Source organism: Zootoca vivipara, chromosome 13, assembly GCF_963506605.1.
Source record: "Zootoca vivipara chromosome 13, rZooViv1.1, whole genome shotgun sequence".
In the NCBI taxonomy this organism is placed as follows: domain Eukaryota; kingdom Metazoa; phylum Chordata; class Lepidosauria; order Squamata; family Lacertidae; genus Zootoca; species Zootoca vivipara.
The window spans coordinates 41076280-41097342 of NC_083288.1; the positions used below are offsets into that span (position 1 = coordinate 41076280).

Genomic DNA, 21063 nt, shown 5'->3' on the forward strand with positions numbered 1-21063 from the left:
CCCCATAAGTTCATTAAAGTCGGGGCTAACACAGGAGAATGGGGGACTTCAGGCTTAGGGGCTGAATGCAGACTTCTGAAATTTCCTGGGGGGAAAAAACAATGCTCTGTGGCCTTGCTTGCCACCCCAGATGATTCTGAATGGTTGGAATGTGCCCTTAAGCTCTGATCATGTCTACTGCTTCTCCGGAAGAAAGATAGAGTGTTTGTATGAGTGTGTAGAAAATAACCTACAGCACAGATAAGCTTTTCATTTGTTGTTGTGACCATTGCTGGCACGAAGCCCCTGGAAGGTTGAAGAGAAGGAACTGTGGCCACCAGGCTGATAAAACACCCCCCACTCCTGGTCTAAAATGTAAATATCCCCGACTCCCAGTCTTGACTTTATTATATTGTCTCTGATGCTGCATGCAAAAATAAAAATAAAAAAGCCATTCCGTTTGTTTTCATAAAGAGAGAAACTGGTTTTAAAAACCTGATTATCTGAATGGAATGAACCAAGCACAGCACTTATTTGTGGAAATGCAACTGTTAATATTTGTAGGCTGACCAACATTCTTGCTGATTCCCCAGCTGAGAGTTCAATCCTTGCTTTTTGCTGCCACCTAGTGACAAAGGAGCATTAGAGGCAACCTGTTCATTTTCTTGCTTTCTATGGCTTCCTCATCTCTGCTATTGGAGAGCAAGTATTGTTGCTGTACCAGGATGGCTTCAGGCCAGGAGACATTACCAAATTCTCACCTGCTTATCTTAGTGAGACACCAGAACTTCAAAATTGGAAACTGGGCCTTTCTCCTTCTCCATGACTCTCTTATCCCACTAAAAATCCATTTTCTTCCACTTACAATCCAAATCCATTCCCACCACTCCCCACCCATCCCCACAAAGGACAGTAACAGAGCATGCGTGTTCCATGTACAAGGTCAGGGTTCAATACCTGGCATCTCCAGGTAAGACTGGGAAAGAACACATCAGTGGAAATGTTGCTGTCTGTTGCATTTGTGTTCTTTTGGTTAAAGGCAGAACAGAAAACGACAATGGTTCCCAGTAAACGTAAGCTAAAGGGACCCCTGACCATTAGATCCGGTCGTGACCGACCCTGGGGTTGCGGCACTCACCTCGCATTATTGGCCGAGGGAGGTGGCTTACAACTTCCAGGTCATGTGGCCCGCATGACAAAGCCGCTTCTGGTGAACCAGAGCAGCACACGGAAACGCCGTTTACCTTCCCACTGTAGCAGTACCTATTTATCTACTTGCAACTTTAACGTGCTTTTGAACTGCTAGGTTGGCAGGAGCTGGAACTGAACAACAGGAGCTCACCCCGTCGCGGGGATTCGAACCGCTGACCTTCCAATCGGCAAGCCCTAGTTTCAGTGGTTTAGACCACAGAACCACCCGCATCCTAAACTCCTAGTTTAGGGGATCATTATTGCCGCAAGGAATCCCGATGGCTCCCTGTTTGTGGAATGCTCTCCCCAGGGAGGTTTGCCTGGCACCTTCATTATACGTTTTTAGGACCCAGGCAAAAACATTCCTCTCCAACCAGGTCTTTTACTGATCCCTATTCTACAGTCTTTTAAATGTGTCTGTTGGAAAGGGGGGTATTGTTTAGTTGTTTTTGTTTTGAATACTTACTTGTGCTTTTATCTTGTATTTTATTCTGTGAACCGCCCTGAGATTGTTTGATGAAGGGCAGTTAAATAATAATAATAATAATAATAATAATAATAATAATAATAATAATAATAATAATAGTTAGAGGTAGGTAGCCGTGTTGGTCTGCCATAGTCGAAACAAAAAAATATATAAAAAAATTCATTTCAGTAGCACCTTAGAGACCAAGGTATCTGAAGACCTGTGCATGCACACGAAAGCTCATACCAATGACAAACTTAGTTGGTTTGTAAGGTGCTGCTGGAAGGAATAATAATAGGAGGAGGAGGAGGAGGAGGAGGAGGAGGAGGAGGAGGAGGAGGAGGAGGAGGAGGAGTTTCAGAGCAGGCAACAAAATAGCTTGAATTAGGTGTATTTAAGAACATATCGGCCCTATCAGATCAGACCTAAAGCCCATCTAGTCCAACATCCTGTTTTTTCAGTGCCCAACCAGATGTTTCCAGGAACTGATGGTATTGACAGGCGTTGAAGGAAGAACCATAGTGCAGAGGTAGAACATCTGCTTTGCATGCAGAAGGTCCCTGCTTCTTATCCTGCATTTCCAAGTGGAAATAACCTTGCCTGTAACTCTGGGGCCTCACCCCACATCAGTGAAGATCATGGTGAGCTGGGTGGACCAAGGGCTTATCTCAGCACATGCTAAGCCATACTTGGACTAACATGAAGAGGAGGCAGGATAGAAGAAAAGAAGGAAGACCTGAGAGGAAGTAATGTACTTTTCCAACCAGTAGTTACCTAAAGAGAGGGAAGAACAGGTTTCCTTTCTATCCATCACGCCCCCCCCCCAATGGTTCAGGTAGAATATTGCAAGCCTTGTCGCTTTAATCCCAACAGGAAGATGAGCCAGTTTCTCAATGAAAACTACACATACATCCTGCACAAGCTGTGTTTTACAACAACAACAAAAAAATAATACCTAGTCACAGACAGTGTCTCGTACATTCATAATCTTGTATATTCCAGTTCTTGTGAAAAAAGAGTTTTATTATGCAGGAGTTCGTTAAAGATTTCCTTAATTCTCTCTGGGGAGAAAACAAGTTTCTCTGATTTCCTGCTTTCACTCGTAAAGAGCTTCTGAGCTCTTCATAGGCAGAATGTAGGCACAGAGACACACATTTTGCTTTTGATAGAATGAGCTTTATTGAGAGAATAGCCATTGAGAGAAAGCAACAGAATGCTTAGTTAGAAGCCCGGCGTCATTGCCCTTAGAGCTACAGCTCCCAGGGTCCCCTGGAAAAGGGAAATGACTGTTAAACTGGGGAAAGCCAACGATGTGGATGCGTTGCAGGGAGAAATGGCCAAAGAAGCATTCTGGCTTCAATGGGCAGCGTGTGGCTTGCGTGGTTTTCTGCCTATTACAGCAGCTTTTCCAGGTGAACGGGCATATTGTTTTGGCAGGCCACACGAATGCGTCTGGAGAACTCTAGGCCTTTGTATTTGCAGTCATTAGGAGGTTTACCATCAGTGAAGTTGCAGTCAATCATGGGGAAGTTCTCGATGCTGTCATAGAGATTCTTTTCGTAAGGCTTCCCACCACTGCCGCAGACTTCTTGGACAGACTCCTTGGCATGGTTGATGAAAGTATTCCTCGGTTTGCATCTAGTCGGATTCAGCTTCCTCTTCACCATCATGAGGTTGCAGTAGGCATTGGGGTTGGGGGCTTGTGTTTTGGGGTAATCAATGTGCTTGTTTTGAAAAGCTTCCCAAGACTGCCCTTCGCAGGACTGCACCAGGAGGACGCTGAGAAGGATGGCCAGGCGAACCAGCAGGCAGCCAGAGACCAGCATGGTGGCGTCTAAGAATCTACTGGGAGGAAAAAAAGGGGGAAATGTTAAAGAGATGCCTATTTCTTGGGAGGGGGGACAGGAACCCTTATACACCTTATATGAAATGTGGTGGAGCATTTATGGGAAGCCTCTATTGAAACTAAGTTAAATATGATTGGATGAGACCTGAGATAAACAGCTGCATTCCATCCTGTCTATGACAAGCAGACTGATACTGTGCATTGTATATCTTTTGAATGATGAACCCCTCCTAAGGCAACACAAATTAAAGATAATCATTTCTGGCCTTGTCTCAGTGTCTCTAGGCAAAAGGACACAATGTGGTCCTGCAATGGGACATTACTCCATTCAAGGAATATTGTTCCTTAAAACAAAGTCCTGGTTCTTTGGGATGGCCATCAGTCACTGGAACTTGCTTTTTTCTCTTTGGCAACTTTGCGAAGCTTGACCTTTCAAATATCACCTAATCATCTTGCCATTCATACAGTTCATAGCTGAGTCTGTTAAAATTAGTAACATTATCTAAGTAAATCGGGTCCTCCCTAACAAGAGGGCATGCGTTGCGGTGGGACCCGGCAATCAGGCCTAAGTGTTGGGGCATGGACTATTATTGGAGCAGCCACAACACCCTATTGGTGTTCTCTCTAACGGGGTGCAATTGGGCTATGGGCATGCCAGTCAAAGGAGTTAGAGGGAACACTATTTATCCATTGCACTTGACCCTTTCAGGTCTTAGAGCACCGGAACACCCGCCCACCTCTCCCTACTTTTAGGGCTTTCGCTTGACCTTGCTATGCCGTCGTATGTCGCCTGTCGTTGAGGCAGTGGCACAGCAGGAATTTCCCCCATTTGGCTGATTGGTTGGTGCCACTTGGGTTTCGCCTGCCGCATAGCAAATCATCACAACTTGTAAGGTTGGCGGATAGGCTCTGGTTATTGTAGATAGAGATGGCAGGATCCCTAGCCATCTATGGGTATTCCTGTAAAAGGAATCCAAGGACTCATGGCTGGTCTTCCCCGAGCGGGGTTGTGCCCTGAGTCTGAGTTCAGGGCGCATTTGGGGGAGGCTTGGCAGTCACCGCTGCCTGCCTCTGTCCCAGGTGCCAGATCTGACTGCCAGTTGCTAACTGGAGTCAGCACTACCTGCAAGCTCAGGTGCTAGCCAAACCAGAGCCTATGCAACCACTCACTTGATTTGTAATCAATAAAGTCGTGGCCTAAATTCTGCCAAAAACCAAGCCAAAAATTTGAGTCCTGTCTGAATTTATTTCTAGGCCATTGTCAGGGGACCTCCCTACAGGGAGCCTCCCCCCCCCCATCATCCTGACCAGCACTTCGCCCAGTGAGAGCAGCAGTAGCGGGTCAGGGGGAGGAAATGAGGATGGGAGTGGAGTGGAGGAGGCATGGCTCAGTGGTGTATCAGAGCCCCTGCACCACTCCAGCCAACAAGTAGGAGGGGGAGCACAGCCGCTTCTGGCACCCGAATTGAGGCGCGCACCCAAACGCAAGGTTAGAGGGCGCCATTTCGGGGTGCCCAGGCTATTATGCTGGCCCCGGAGCAGAAGGGCGCTGTGGCGAATTTGAAACTGTTCTGTTATATTTTTGTTTCACAACCAACCTATCAAAGGGTTAACCCAGACTCCTGGTTAACTGGCAGCAACATTCCATGGGAGGCGTGGCCTGCAGGGGGTTTAAATGGAAAGGGGAACAGTTATGTGAGTTGGCGGTTGGGGTTTTTTTGTGTGGGAGCTTGGGTGGTTGTGGAGAAGGTAGAATTTAGAGTAGATGAAGTAGTGGATAGGTATTCTGTTATTTGATTACCAAGAACGTTACCTGTGAAATTAAGTTTATACCAATGTTACCAGAAAGCAACCATTAAGATTCAAGCCAATAAATATCCATCTTTAAAGTGTCATACCAGTAAATCGTCTATTTCATTTTCCAGCTAAGGTATCCAGGAACCCAGTTGGTGGGGAACTCTTTTAAACTGTCAAAACTGCCTTTTAGAGGAGGAAGGTTAGTTGTGGCTGAGAGTACACCAAGAAAAGGAGGGGGGCTAAAGGAGGAGACAGGTTCTGAATGATAATAAAGTTACCTCAGGAAGGAGGCTAGCTTTACAGTGAGGGAGTTTCTAGTGAAGTGAAACCCTTATCTGAGTACACAGAGGAACAGTCTTACTTATAGCCCCAAGTCTATATAGGTACCTGGTCACGTTTAGGCTGGAAGAGGACTCTCTTTTATTTTTGAAAACCCATGAGTGCTAGAGGGTTTAAAGAAAGGCTAGAGGGATAAGTGGGAGGTTTGATTTTCCTCAGAAATCCCTGCTAGGGCTTTTAATAATTGAGAGGTCAGAGTTATAAGACGGAAAGTAAAGGACTTTCGTCGCAGGCGCCATTGCCGGATTCTGCGAGTGACTAGGAGGTCATGTTTTCTGCTATCTCTGCACTGTAAATAGTATGCACAATAAAAACCATTAAAGACAGAACGGACTGGAGCGTCTTTACTCGGGAGAAGCCTCAACAATCCCCTGACAACCTGGTGAAAGGGTCTCCACACGCAAATCGGGTCCTCCCTAACAAGAGGGCACTTGTTGCGGTGGGACCCGGCAATCAGGCCTAGGTGTTGGGGCAGGACCATTGGAGCGGCCACAACACCCTATTGGTGGTCCCTCTAACAGGGGTGCAATTGGGCTATGGGCATGCCAGTCAAACAGTTAGAGGGACCACTATTTAACCACTGCACGTGACCCTGAGCTTCTCTTTCAGGTCTCAGTGCACCGGAACACACCTATTGTCTCCGTTGCCAACCCGAAGGAAAACAGCAATCCGCTTTGGAGAGCAGTTCACAGCGATCCTTTTGGAGAGCAGCTCATCGAATGGTGAATTCTTCTGATTTTCCCTAAATTTTTCCCTTTTAGTTCCTGTTTAATTTCTTTCAGTAGTCTTTTGTTCCAAATTTTCCCTTCTTTTCATTGCTCTGTCATTAATCTTCCCTTGCCCCTCCCCTCCCCCTCCCCTCCCCACCCCTACCTTATTTGGGCCTTTTGCCCCCTTTGGGGCTTGGCCCCTTGAAGCCCTTAAACTGCGTAACAATCAGAATCATCATCTTGCTTCCACCCTTCCCCCTGTAAAATAAACCTATGTAATCGCCCATCGCCCACCATTATGTCCCCCCCCCCTTCCTTTCAGGAAATCTGGGGGCTGGTTGACTTTAGTAATTGCCAGAATGTTTTATAATCCACACACACACATACACATTGCATCCCACTGCAGCAAGTTATGATGAATCTTTTTCAAGCCAAGAGCCACATTCCTTTCTGGGCTACCTTCTGAGGGCCACGTGCCAAAGGCAAGCAGGGCCAGAGGTCAAAGTGTGTCAAGCAGCAAATGTAAATTTTACTAGGATATTTTCTGCATGGATTCATGCACACTTCCTTCTGTGTTGCATCCAGACAAGCAAGAGAATAGCCTCCAGCATGCTGCAGATGGAAATCAAGGCGCGTGTTTTTTTGGGCTTTACTTGTGCAAGAGCACAGTCCCCACAAAATGCACGTATTTCATAATAATAATAATTTTTCTGTTGGAAGCCAGCCACTCTGGGCGGCTTCCAACAGAAAAATGAAATAAAATATTAAACATTAAAAGCCTCCCTAAACAGGGCTGCCTTCAGGTGTCTTCTAAAAATCTGGTAGCTGTTTTCCTTTTTGACATCTAATGGGAGGGCATTCCACAGGGCGGGCACCACCACCGAGAAGGCCCTCTGCCTGGTTCCCTGCAACTTGGCTTCTCGCAATGAGGGAACCACCAGAAGGCCCTCGGTACTGGACCTCAGTGTCTGGGCAGAACGATGGGGGTGGAGACGCTCCGTTAGGTATACTGGACCGAGGCCATTTAGGGCTTTAAAGGTCAGCACCAACACTTTGAACTGTGCTTGGAAACGTACTGGGAGCCAATGTAGATCTTTCAAGACTGGTGTTATGTGGTCTCGGTGGCCGCTCCCAATCACCACTCTAGCTGCCGCATTCTGGATTAGTTGTAGTTTCCGGGTCACCTTCAGAGGTAGCCCCACGTACAGCGCATTGCAGTAGTCCAAGCGGGAGATAACTAGAGCCTGCACCACTCTGGCGAGACAGTCTGCGGGCAGGTAGGTTCTCAGCCTGTGTACCACCCTCTCGCAGAAACCAATATGGGACATCCCAGGAGCCAATCAGAGAAGCCAGGATGGCTTCAGTAATACCGGGGTGTCCCACTCAAAGCAAGACAGAGTATGCAAGAGGCATTATCAGAGTTCAAGGGCGCTTTCAACTCTGGCAAAAATAATGAGTATGACTATGATTAGTATATTTGTTTATATCCTGCATATCAGTTAGTCAGCTGGTATCATTTATTCAGCTGCATAAAATCCCAGGGACCAAATCAAACTTCATTGCAGACCCAACAGTCTCTGGTATCAAATATTACATTTCCAAACATCAGGAGATTACAGTTCTACAAATGTTTGCCTGCCTAGGAAGATGGCGATTTCGAGTGAGAGAGACCATTGGGGGGGGGGGTTGCATTTGGCTCCCAGGCCTGAGCTTCCCCACCTCCAATTTTGAGGCTGACTTTCTTCGTAAATAAGAAGTTAACGTCCAGAATGTGCAAGATACTAAGAAATCTGAGAAGGCAATAAGATATAAGCGCCACATCTTCTCCTACTCTGGGGAGGAGACATGGGTTTGGACATTCCCAAGTGCCAGATAAGAGAGGCATTCTTAGCTCCCTGATGCTGAGGTCTCCCCACCCCCAATTTGAGTTCTGCCACTTCTGCACTAATCTCCTTCCTTAGCCTGTGTCCTTAGGAAATCCTCTGTACAAAATGTCCTGTCTATTGGCCTGGCCAGCTCTAAGTGGTGCAGAACTGTGTGATTTTGAGGACATTATAGGAAGGCAAATTCCCTTAAGCTCTGTCTACTAAAGACATAGCATAGCATAGCATAGCATAGCATAATAATTTATTGGCCAAGTACCAACATACTTGGAATTTTGCTTCGGCTACATTGCAATGTAAACGTACTTTATACAAACACTGTTACACAATACAATAGCTCTGCAAAGGAACCCCACCCATAACTGCCCTCTACTTCCGCTACACAATTACAAATTTAACACTTTGATGGCACAAGGGGGAAAACTGTTTCTGTGCCTACTGGGTAGCTGTTTTTGTGTAGCAACGTCCAGATGGAAGTAGATCAAACAGATGATGCAGGATCTGCAACAATTCGCTCTGCTCTCTTCCTAGCTTGGATAGCATAAAGTGTCTCTACTGAAGGCAAACTAGCACCAATTACCCTTTCTGCAATTCTTACTGCTCGTTGGAGCCTTTTCTTGTTCATCTTGGAGCTGTGCCATACCAGGCAGTAATAGAATTACAGAGAACAGTTTCAGTGATACCTCTGTAAAATTGGATCAACACTTCCTGGGTGGGGGTGGTGATAAATTTTCTTAGTTGATTAAATTTTCTTAGATGGGGAACATGCCCCCACTTCCTCAAGGGCTGAGCTTCCTTATTTGTGAAGGATCTTGTTTCAGATTCCTCAGGATGCAAATCAGCAGCTTAGAGGAGCCAGAACCCCAAATATGAATTAATTCATCTGGACTGGGTTGCCCCAGTCACTCTGGGTGGCTTCCAATAGAATATACAAAAACACAACTTACCCAAGTTTAATCTGGTCTTGAGTTATGGATATGACTTTTCGAAGAGGCGAGAATGTCCTTCCAGCTGCTGCTGCCCGAAGCTCAAAAACTTAAAAGGGGCAGGGTACAGGGGGAAAGAGGAAATGAACTTCAAGCCACTTACCCAATAGGAGTTTACCAGAGAATTTAAAAAAGGGAATCTGAAATGTTTGAAATTTAACCAACAATTACACAACATGGCTCTGTAAAAAAGAAAAGAAAAAAATAATGTAGCATCGATAGGAAAGGGGTGTCGTGGTAAAATGAACAGGGGACCAGGGCCGGCCCTACGGCCAGGCTGGGTGGTGCAGGGCACCATGGCGCCAACACGCCAGGGGGGCGCCGCGAGCTGCGCTGGGAAACGGGGCGGGGGGCGCCGGAGGGATCCGGCGCACCACGGCGCCAGGGGCGCTTAAGACGGCCCTGCAGGGGACAATGTTTACCTACACCTGCTGATTTCTTTATATCACTCCAGATATGCACCAGAGCAAGCCAGGGTCATTGTTTCACTAGCGAGGCTGGCAAGCTTCCAGGTCTTGTTGCCAGTTCATTTCCAGGCCCAAGTCAAGGTTCCCACATTAGTTTGTCTGTGGGGAAGTGGGGGCTTTTGCGGCCATTACTGTGCCATTGGTTGCCACCGCATTTCTGAGCCCAATTTAAAGTGCTGTTTTTAATCTTTAAAGCCCTAAATGACTTTGACTCAAGGTGTTTAAAGGCTTAATAACTACTCGTGAATATTGACAAATGGCTGGGCTGTGGGCTATGATTTCATTGGCTGGCTGAGTTGGTTGGTTTTATTTTATTACTATTACTGTCTTCTTGGTATTTTGTAGCACTTTTCTTGTGGTAAACCACCTTCAAAGGGTAAGACCTGAAAGGTGACCTACAAATATTTGACGAATAAAGAAAGAATGCAAATTTTGAAATCAGATTGCCAAAGATTGCAGTACTAAGGTTGCTAGATTGCTTCTATCCATCCCCATTCCACTGGGGATATACAGTCATACCTTGGTTCTCGAATGACTTAGTTGACGAACAAATCAGCTCCCGGACACTGAAAACCCAGAAGTAAGTGTTCTGGTTTTCGAACGCTTTTCGGTAGCCGAACGTCCAACGCGGCTTCCGCTTTAGTGCAGGAAGCTCCTGCAGCCAATCGGAAGCCATGCCTTGGTTTTCAAATGGTTTTGGGAGTCAAACGGACTTCTGGAATGGATTAAGTTCAAGGACCAAGGTACCACTGTACCCTGTTTTCTAGTATATCCTGCTGGTAATTTACTGCCCCTGCTTTGTCCTTTAGAGACATCTTAGTACTACAAGTCACCATATTTGTCGTCATGATTTAATTCCTAGAAGCTAAATATCTTCATGGTGAATGGCTGTGTACATATTGTCTCTAGTGCACATGCTTGTAAATGGCTGCACAAGAACACAAGAACACTAATAAGCACCACACAGCACACAACCAGACATTTCACACACTGCATCTGCTAGGTTATGTTTTCAAAACAGGCTATGAACTATTATGCTTTTCAGTTTTCTCTTCTGTCCAAAAAACACAAGTGCAACAGACAGTGGATCAACTGGAGTCCACAGCATTGTTTGCAGACCCTCCAAGTGTCCCTATTTTCCAGGAACAGTCCCTGATTTAGAGAAACCGTCCCGGTTTCTGATTTGATCCTCGAAAGTCCTGCTTTTAATTAGGATGTCCCTATTTTCATTGGAGAAATGTTGGAGGGTATGGAATTGTGTGACACATACACACACACACACACACACACACACACACACACACACACACACACAGAAAAGGAGATAAGTAACTATACAACCTTTAGGAGACATCTGAAGGCAGCCTGTATAGGGAAGGTTTTTTTAATGTTTATTATTTTATTATGTTGGGTAGAAATAAAATAGGAATAAGAATAAGAATAAGAAGGGTTTGTGTTTGATAATGAAAAGAGCCTCAGGCAGTGATCCTTGGTCCTATAGCTATTTGGAGGCCTCTGGCTAAATCCTGAAAGACCCATTGGGTGGAGATATTTGAGAGCCATTGAGGTGTACTGGGTATTGGGCCACACACAGACCAGGGTGTCTCTGACTTAGATCCTCATTCAGGTCTCAAGCTTGTGCTGGCTGACTGGTCTAATCATATTCTCTCTCTCTCTCTCTCTCTCTCTCTCTCTCTCTCTCTCTCTCTCTCTCCTTAATCTACTTGTGGGTCCAGGTGCAGTGGAGCTACGGGTTATGGGACCAGGGCTCATCCACATTTCTGCTTATGCCGTGCCTGCACTTTCCAAATGGAGGTTAAAGCAGTTTCCCCCTTGCCCCACTGCCTTCCAAGGATCAGAGCAATCCCCATCTTCTCCAACATGAGTATTAAGATTTGCAGGATAGGCTCTGCTATGCAGCCCAGCAATGGAAACACATTTACTTGGGGAAAGAGAGCCATTTCAGCTGTTTTACCCAGAGAGTGGAATTCTCTGCCTAAGGAAACCCAATTGGCCCCATCCTTGGCAGATTTTCACTACCTGTGGAGGCCCTTTCCATTCTGGCAAGCAATCAGCCTTTTAGGCCTTGTGTTTTGAAGGTTTTGCGAAACTTTTCTGTTTTTTGGCTTGCTATCTTGGCTCCCAATTGTATAGGCACATAGCAAACTCAGAGGTGATTCTAATACAGTATAGCCAAAACGACTCCGTCTGCAGCTAAATGAGAGGTGTTAGCAGGCATGAGACAACTCCAAGATTTGCAGTCATACAAATAAACCTTGAAAGAAAATAGCACTCAGGAGCCCACATTCAACACACACGCACACACACAGAGAGAGAGGGAGGGAGAGAGGGAGGGAGAGAGAGAGAGAGCCCAATGAGAACTGATGCTGCTCAGTGGCCACAGAATGCTAATTAATGCGGTGAGATGGGAAACCAGGGGGAAGCAAATACGATGGAGTCTCCTGGATGAGGCCATGCCTGGCTAACTGGCTGCCAGAAAACCTTAACCAAAGCACTCTTCATGAAACATTCTGTTGCAGGACCTACTCATTTGAGTTCTTTTCAAAAAACGATTCTGCTGTTTCATTGACTTGTTTTCTTTTGGCACTTCATCAAAGGTGTGAGGCATCTTAAATGTCTTTTTTGGACACAAAAGATGGTGTAGACGTTATTCAAATGCACAAATGATTAACACTGGAAATAGTGAACGCTGTCACCATTGCAATGAAATATGACCCCACCAAAAATAAATTCACACTTATATCTTAAGGAAAGTTTTATTAGCATTTATCTTCTACACTTGCAGCTATTGAAGCACATGCAGAGCAAATGTATGGATAACAAAGTTTGATTTCAAAGGGTGCATCCATGTTTCCTGCTTGGCAGGGGGTTGGACTGGATGGCCCTTGTGGTCTCTTCCAACTCTATGATTCTATGATTCTACTATGCCCTTATAAGGGCCATGCTTCGTGGCTATGGTTCCCCCCCTCAAAGGTTCTTGGGAATTGTAGTTTGGGGAACATTTAGGGAGTTTTTGGCAGGGGGACCCCTAGACCCTCTCACAGAACTACAGTTCTCAGGTTCTCTGGAGACAGCAATGAAAGCTCTTTATATAACATAAAATACGACTTTTCTGTTACGTGACAATGGCCTTGGGTTGAGCATGATCTGTGTTCATTGTCTCATTGTCTCTTTAATAAAAGAAAGCCCCCAAGATGTCCCGGAGATCATAGAAGATCCACTGGGGAGTCCCCTTCCTTTGGATCCCAAGTGTCTCCCAAGCACAGTTGAATCCAGGCCCTTGCTACAGTTCATGTTTGCAGATGTAGGCGTTCAGTTTGTGGCACTTTGCATCACTCCACTTGGTGAATTCTAAGAGCAAAAGAAAAGTCCAACAGTTGACAGATTCCTCTCCCTTGTGTGGATGATCTTGTACAAATCCACTACTAAGATACTAATATGATGTCAATGACTAGTTACCCAAAAGCAGGAATGCAGCAGCAGCTCTCCCCTCCTGCATGTTACAGCAACTGATTTTGAAAAGCATAGGAAAGGGCGAAGGATCCCTGGATGGTTAAGTCCAGTCAAAGGAGACTATGGGGTTGCGGCGCTCATTTCACTTTCAGGCCAAGGGAGTTGGCGTTTGTCCACAGGCAGCTTTCCTGGTCATGTGGCCAGCATAACTAAACCATTTCTGGTGCAACAGAACTCCATGACGGAAACCAGAGTACAAAGAAATGCCATTTACGTTCCCGCTTCAGCGGTACCTATTTATCTACTTGCACTGGCGTGCTTTCGAACTGCTAGGCTGGCAGGAGCTGGGACAGAGCAACATGAACTCACTCTGTCACAGGGATTGGAACCGCCAGCCTTCCAATTGGTAAGCCCAAGAGCCTCAGTGGTTAAGATCACAGCACCACCTGCGTCCCTATTGAAAAGCATACTGCTTCCCTAGCCATGGAGGAAGAGCACAACCATTGTGGCTAGTAGCAATTGACAGCTTCATCCTCCATGAATCTGTCAAGTCCTCTGTTAAAGTCACCCTGTTGGCATCGGCCTATGACAAAGCGGGGTGCATCCGTCTCCCTCATTACTGACTTTCAGAAGGAATTTTAAAACATCCCTGTTTACCCAGGCATTTGGTGACTGAAAGCTGCTATTCCTTTCAAATATGGAACCATTGGTTAAGAGACTTTTTTAAATAAAATAAAAAACTGTTTTAGAAGGTTTTAAACTCTTTTTACAATGCTTAGAAATATTATTGATGTGTTTGCCACCCTGGGCTCCTTTGGGAAGCAGGGTGGGATATAAATTGAAACAATAAGTAATAATAATATGTTAATGTTATTGTCATTCTTTATGTTTCTTAGCCATTTGCACAAACATCTTAAAACAACTTACAAATCATAGTAAAAGACACAACATATGAAAAGCTAAATAACTGAAAGCAATGCGCAATTGGTGAAATACTCAGATAGAAGTATCCTGTCACTGAAGACTATTGAATATGCCCTTGACAACAACATGTGAAGTTAATATAACTGAACAGGGAAGTCTAAGGTTGCCAGACTCAATAGAGGACAGGACTTCTGTGCCTTTAATTGCCCTGCTCTCTTTTGTGTCTGGAAACCTTAAAGAGAAACCAGCAGACCCTTTGTTTAATTTCCAAGCAAAGGGTCTGCTGGTTTCTCTTTAAGGTTTCCAGACTCAAAAGAGAGCAGGGCAATTAAAGGCACAGAAGTCCTGTCCTCTATTGAGTCTGGCAACCCTAGGAAAGTCTTCGATTCTGGGTGGTACAAAATCATTTTTTACCTGCACGTTCGCTGCGAACTCTTTCTTCAGGATGGCATCTTCTTTCATGTGCACTTCCCCTGGGAACTCCTACTGCTCTTTGCTCAAGTGCGTCATCACCAGGAACGACTTCCTCGCTCACAGAATGCCTCAACACAATACTCATCCTTCCCCGAGTTGTTGGGTGCCCCCGGCATCCATGCTTTGTAGTTGTAGGTAGACTCATCTGTCCACCTCCATCTTCCATTCTGTAGAGTGACGAGAGAAAGTAACAAAGTTTGGAGGTGAAGGGATACTGGTTCTCCTCTTACCTCAGTTCATGGGGCCTACATCCTGGAGCCCATCAAACCAGAAACAGCCCATCAACCATTAAATAACGGTTGTACAGCATGGTAGTCTACATAGCACTGCAAAATTGGAGGACCTATTCCATAACTAGGATGTCTACAGCCCTAAATTGATTGGGTGGTCCTTAAAAAACCACTACTAACATCCAAGGTGACCACTATGACTGACAGGGAGTGGCCTCCAAAATTCACAGCTGAGAAGAAGAGTTAGGGATGCAATGGCACTCGGTGTGAACAACATTTGTTAGAAGGTGCCTTTCCCACAGAGAACATTGTCAGAGCAGGAATGAAGCGGTTTCCAGATACTCACATGCCGGATGTCATGCAAACCAATCCAGACATTGCTGATGTCAGTCTGGTAAGCAGCGATGTGATTGGCTACCACAAGGGTCTCTGCTTGGGTAAGGAGGGAAGCAAGGTGGGCCCCACGCCCATAACTCTGGCACTCAATCTAGACAAGGACAAGAACAAAGGCTGGTTTTTTTCCACATTCTGCTACTCTTTCCTGAGACATTCTGTGCCTTAAAGCAAGTAGAATTGTGATGAACAAGGAACTTTCCTTTTTCTTTTTCTGAATTTTTTTTATTTGATTTTACAACACACACCTACGGTTAAAATATTCCTCTGAATCTCTGGACTTCCCACCTTCCCCTCCATGGGTTCTGTTCTTAAATCTTTTCTACTGCATCTTTTTCAGTAACCCCCCCTTTTTTTAAGCTCCATTATCTCCATAGATATTATCTCCATTATCCCATTACATTACAAGTGATATTGCAATCCTGCTAATGTTTTCATCTGTTTACAGTGGTCTCCAAGATAAATTGTAAATTTTTCCATTCCTTATTAAAGTTATAGTCTTCTTGGTTCCTGAGCGTTCCGGTCAATTTTGCCATTTAGGCATAGTCCAACAGTTTAATTTGCCATTCTTCTCTGGTAGGGACTTTATCTTCTATCCATCTCTGGGCTAATAGCATCCATGCTGCTGTCGGAACAAGCAACTTTTCAGATTGAGAACCTCAGGCCTAGAGGTTGAATGGAGCCCCTTCAAACCTTCATCCGGCCCACAAAACTATTCCTAGGCCTCATGCCCTCTTCCCAGGTGAGCACTCCTCATTGGCCCTACTTCACACCCCAAGTGATTTTTTCCTAACTTGAATGTATCATTGAACTCTGACAATACCTCTTGATTTCCTGGCTAGAGAAGGGTCTGTAGAAATACTACAAAGGTAGAATTCACTTTTTCCTCTGGCCCTGCCCATCACTGCCATGTGACCCTCCGGGGGTTCCTAGGGCGGAATACAGCCCTCCATCCAAAAAGGGTTCCTGACATATGGTAAAATTAAAGCTTTCTGGGATTCAATATATGAAGAATTAAAGAAAAAAAATTGAGCAAAATTTCAGCAAAATAACGGAAGCTTTCTTGCTGGGAATTTTAGACACAGGCTTCCCGGGGGGTATTTCTTTACGCCACAGCAGCAGCAAGATCCCTAATTGCCCAACCCAACAAAAAAAAAGATTGGCAAGAAAAAAATATTCGATTATATAGAAATGGCCAGAATAACAGAGGCAATCGGGGGTACATCAAAACAAAAATTGCAAAGGACTGGGATAAATACAGAGATTATCTTAAAAAGCAGTGCCCCCTAATAAACACTTGGTCTTGTTTTGATTAATTTCTGCAAAAACAACAACAACGACAATGTAAAAACTGAAATTTGAACTAAAGAGATAAGGGGAGAATTGGAACTATATATATATATATATATATATATATATATATATATATATATATATGGAAAGGATGTAAATGAAACCACTTTGAGGAGGAATGGAAGTCAACCAGAAGAAAAGATGAAATTAAATATGGTATAATTATATTGTTTTTTTTTTAGTTTATACTGAATCTTGAGGGACCCAGGTGGCACTGTGGTTAAACCACTGAGCCTAGGGCTTGCTGATCAGAAGGTCGGCGGTTCGAATCCCTGTGACGGGGTGAGCTCCCGTTGCTTGGTCCCAGCTCCTGCAGTTCGAAAGCATGTCAAAGTGCAAGTAGATAAATAGGGACCGCTACAGTGGGAAGGTAAACAGCGTTTCCATGTACTGCTGTGGTTCGCCAGAAGCGGCTTTGTCATGCTGGCCACATGACCTGGAAGCTATACGCCGGCTCCCTCGGCCAATAATGCGAGATGAGCACGCAACCCCAGAGTCGATCACGACTGGACTTAATGGTCAGGGGTCCCTTTACCTTTACCTTTACTGGATCTTAGTACTATATGATATATTTATTTTTTCTTCTTTTTAGTTATTCTTATTTGTGTCTGTAATTTCCATTTCTTCTTCTTTTTTCCTTTTTGTATGTTCATTTATCATTTTCATTTTCATCTGGGGGTGTGGGTATTTGTGTAGTAAATTGAAATAGAAATGAGTTTTTTTCAAAAAAGGGGGGGTTCCTCACCCCAGCCTGAGGGAAAACCTTGGACTCTTCCATGGCTTCACAAGATTGCCTCAAGAACTGTGATGTCGAGAGGATGGCAGAGGCAGCATCACCCCGTTAAAACACAACAAAGCGATAATAATGCTGTCCTGTCTTTAGCTAGCTGTTTCCAGCTGTCTCCTGGGATTCTTCCGGCTACCGTAAGGATGGAGAACCATGAAACGCAACATTGAACCTCCTCTTGGACCTCCATATTTTGAGAGCCATTTACCTAACTTAGGTGAAGCTAGCTGGCCGCTTACCTCTGCTTCGTGCCAGGTCATCTGAGTCTCAAAATAGCCATAGCAATTGCCCTGGTATTTCAGCCACTCTCTGGCACAGGTGTCAGCTTTCACTGCTCAGGAGAGAGAGACAAGAAAAACAGGAATGATGGTGAGGAGTGAGACAAGGACAGAGAGAAGTTTGCTTTCCAAACCACAGGCACTCAGCACCCCTGGCTTCTTTAATTGGCACCAGGAGCATTGCTAGGAGGGGTAACCCAGGCGGAAAACAAAGGTATTTCAGGTGGGAGGGGGTTATTTCCTGCAAACAGCAAGGACCCTGATACAATTCATACTTCTTCTTTTTTGATGAGGCCCAGGGAGTGTCTGACATCTTTGGCTCTGAGGAAGTGTCCCATCACAAGAGAACTTCCACTGCACCTGCTCTGTTGGCAGGAGAAACTCACCTTCTGCTAACGGACTTGAAACCAGGAAGCCAACCAGAAAGACACTAAGATAAGCAACAGACTTCATTTCTTTTATTCACCTGTGAATATACACATAGAGATGGTAGCAGCAGAGCAAAGACAGTGTCAGCATCAAGGCTTAGCATGGTAGGGCATTTGGAGCATAGGGCCTTCTACCAAGTCAGTATTTGGCTCAGTAGGGGAGGATATTGGCCATGCTTGCTAGGGCTGATGGGAGCTGTAGTCCAACAACATCTGGAGGGCCACAGCTTTTTCATTTGTAGTCCGCACTGGCTGACAGTAACTCTCCAGGGTTTCAGGCAGGTGATATTCCCAGATCTACCCGGTGACGCTGGGGATTGAACCAAACTGACAAAGCACCCTGGACTTGTTGCATTCAGGAGGTAGACCTACTGAAGGAAACGGGGCCATGGAAGGTGTCTTGCCCAAGGGTCCTGGGGCTGACACTGGCAGAAAACCACGAAGCTGGATATCAGGGAGAGGCTGACACCATGAGTATCCATAATCAAATTCAAACATGCAGTGGGTATCTAATAACCTGGTGTTACTGGGTTCAGTTTCTAGGGTTATAAGTTGTGAACCAGGCAAAAGACACCGCTCTGTTAACCAAGGGGGAGAGACTTAGTCGCTTAGCTGCTCACCTGAGTCCTTCTGCTGCTGAGCTTCCTTCCTTGGAAGATATGCTGGGGCTGTCTGCTAAGTCTATAGGAGCTTGGATGGTCTCCTGGACATGCATGGCTTTAATATAGAGCTCAGGTGAACATGATGAAATATTAAAAGGTAACAGCTTCAAGGAAATGTCTTGATACGCTATTGGCAACATTGCACAACAGGGGGCCCAGCCAGCAGAAAGGTGACTTTTATCACGATCCTATTCACAAATTATGAGAGATGGGCCAAAATATGCCCTCTAGTTGACAGTGCTCTTCCCCTGTGAATGGGGCTTCCCTTTTTCTGCCTCATTTCTGCTGTAGAATTTCAGTGAGTATGGATTTGGCATGCCTTATTGTGTTAGAAGGCTGGGGATGCGGGGGGGGGGGGCAGGGTGTTTCTTCCTGCTGATCTTTTCACCAGCAGTCTGCAGCCTCCCTAGGTGCCCACCATGGACACAATCTGTGCTGTGCAAGCCCTGTTGGAATGAAAGGAGAGTTCAGCAAAACGACAGTCCCGGGGTTGACCTTTCCACTAGAAAGGGGAAGGATTGGTATTCCACGGAGTGCAATTTTGTAGACTTCTGCTTTCAAATAATGCTGCCCAGCAGCACTGTAAATGAACGGGGAAATGACAATGAGAACTAGTGCTGACTTGATCACTTGCTGCTTCTGGGTGTCATAGTGGGGCTCCCGGGGATGGGCCATAGAACAGATCCTGACTGTAACCGAATCCTGCAAACAATTATTCCTAGTACAGTGGTACCTCGGTTTACAAACACAATTGGTTCCGGAAATCTGTACTTAACCTGAAGCATACTTAACCTGAAGCGAACTTTCCCATTGAAAGTAATGGAAAGTGGATTAATCTGTTCCAGACGGGTCCGCGGAGTACTCAAACTGAAAATACTCAAACTGAGGCATACTTAAACCGAGGTATGACTGTACTCTCAACAGACTACAATTCCCACAGTGATTTGGCAGATGTTATGATTGCAAATAGATATCCATTTGTGCTGCAGACATGCTCGTCCTCTCAGACTAAATTGTCCCCCAATATTGTTGTGAAGATAAAGGAACTCCATGTGCAAATTGATCAGATTCCTGAGATAAGAGAATTATGCAAATTTATCTCTCCCTTCAAATTCTGCCACATGATTCTCTCATACACACACACACACACACACACACACACACAGTATATATTTAAATTTTCTGTTTTACAATTTAAAATATTCATTTAAACAACCTTAAAATATCAATGACTTCCCTTCTTCTCTTTCCATGGTTCATTTTGCATAGCATAAATCCCTGCATATTTTATATGAACTAAACCATTTAGTATTCCATTATTACTTCCGTCAAAACTTATTTACACTGTTGAATTTATCTTAATGTTTCCAGCATTTTCAAGTGTACACAATTTCCTCCCATACGTATATTCAATAAACATTTTCCAATGTTCTTCTTGTTCTCTTATTCTATAAATTAAATCCACACGCTGCGCATATTCCATCAGTTTAAGTTGCCATTCTTCTTTGGATGGGACCTTGCTCGTTTTCCATTTTTGGGCTAACTAAACATGGGCCACTGTAGTGGCATACATGAATAACCTTTTTTTGACACCTGGGAATTTCCATCTGAATTATCCCCAGGGAAAAGGACTCTGTTTTGGGGGGAGAGGGAGTACTTTTAAATATTTTTTCAATTCATTATGAATTATTTTCCAATACTCTTTTACCCTTTTACAGGTCCACCACATATGGAAGGACATACCCTCAGCCTCATTGCATCTCCAGCACTTATCTGATTCTGTCTTATACATCTTAACAAGTCTACTTAGAGTTCTGGTTACAGGTAGGTAGCCGTGTTGGTCTGGGTCGAAGTAAAATAAAAAAATTCCTTCAGTAGCACCTTAAAGACCAACTAAGTTTTTATTTTGGTATGAGCTTTCGTGTGCATGCACACGAAAGCTCATACCAAAATAAAAACTTAGTTGGTCTTTAAGGTGCTACTGAAGGAATTTTTTTTATTTTAAGTCTACTTAGAGTTTTCCATTTTTGGTCAAACAAAACACAAGCTGTTGTAGGGGCACACATAAATAACCTTTTAAATAAATAGCCTGCCACGTGATTCTCCACCCCCCACCCACCCCCCACTTCCTCAGTAATCAGTCAGTGTTCCTTAACTCAGTCTTCAATGGGATGTTTGGGGGGATTTCCCTTCCGTAGGGATTTTTTCCTTTTAAAATAATGTCAGTCTTGGGGTTTCCCTGAGCCAGCTGACACTTCCCTCTTGTGCATAGATGATGCCATAATGATCAGCACTCACACAACTGAGATTGCTATTAGCACTTGTACTTGGTGACTATGTGCTAACAGGGGCAAAGGGTGTGTGTGAATCAACAAGGTACAGTGGCCAAATGGACA

The 21063-nt window shown here is 44.8% G+C and overlaps 2 protein-coding genes across 3 annotated transcripts; both read right to left on the reverse strand.

The window, feature by feature from the left end:
* Positions 1–2697: 2697 nt before the first annotated feature.
* Positions 2698–9459, reverse strand: LOC118094958 (ribonuclease pancreatic-like). Of its 2 annotated transcripts, none has more exons than XM_035135765.2 (2): positions 9159–9459; positions 2698–3478 (listed from the first exon to the last, which is right to left on the reverse strand). In XM_035135765.2, exon 2 carries the CDS (start codon positions 3460–3462, stop codon positions 3031–3033), a length of 432 nt encoding a protein of 143 aa, XP_034991656.2. In that variant the 5' UTR covers positions 3463–3478; positions 9159–9459; the 3' UTR covers positions 2698–3030. The 2 variants fall into 2 exon arrangements, with proteins under 2 accessions (XP_034991656.2, XP_034991654.2); XM_035135763.2 differs by having other exon boundaries at positions 2699–3481; positions 9159–9451.
* Positions 9460–14571: 5112 nt separating this feature from the next.
* LOC118095655 (regenerating islet-derived protein 4-like) lies at positions 14572–18720 on the reverse strand. Its single transcript, XM_060281268.1, has 5 exons — positions 18626–18720; positions 18378–18430; positions 17539–17630; positions 15113–15253; positions 14572–14703 (listed from the first exon to the last, which is right to left on the reverse strand). The coding sequence occupies exons 1-5, from the start codon at positions 18718–18720 to the stop codon at positions 14572–14574; spliced, it is 513 nt and encodes a 170-aa protein (XP_060137251.1).
* Positions 18721–21063: the final 2343 nt, after the last annotated feature.

Bases quoted from the DNA above. Each gene is read 5' to 3' on its own strand.
- LOC118095655 (XM_060281268.1), bottom strand. From the start codon at position 18,720: ATGCATGTCCAGGAGACCATCCAAGCTCCTATAGACTTAGCAGACAGC. The intron at 15,254-17,538 runs GTAAGCGGCCAG...GTCCTTGTCTAG, and splicing joins TGACCTGGCACGAAGCAGAG to ATTGAGTGCCAGAGTTATGG. The intron at 14,704-15,112 runs GTGAGTATCTGG...GTCACTCTACAG, and splicing joins GTTTGCATGACATCCGGCAT to AATGGAAGATGGAGGTGGAC.
- LOC118094958 (XM_035135765.2), bottom strand. From the start codon at position 3,462: ATGCTGGTCTCTGGCTGCCTGCTGGTTCGCCTGGCCATCCTTCTCAGC.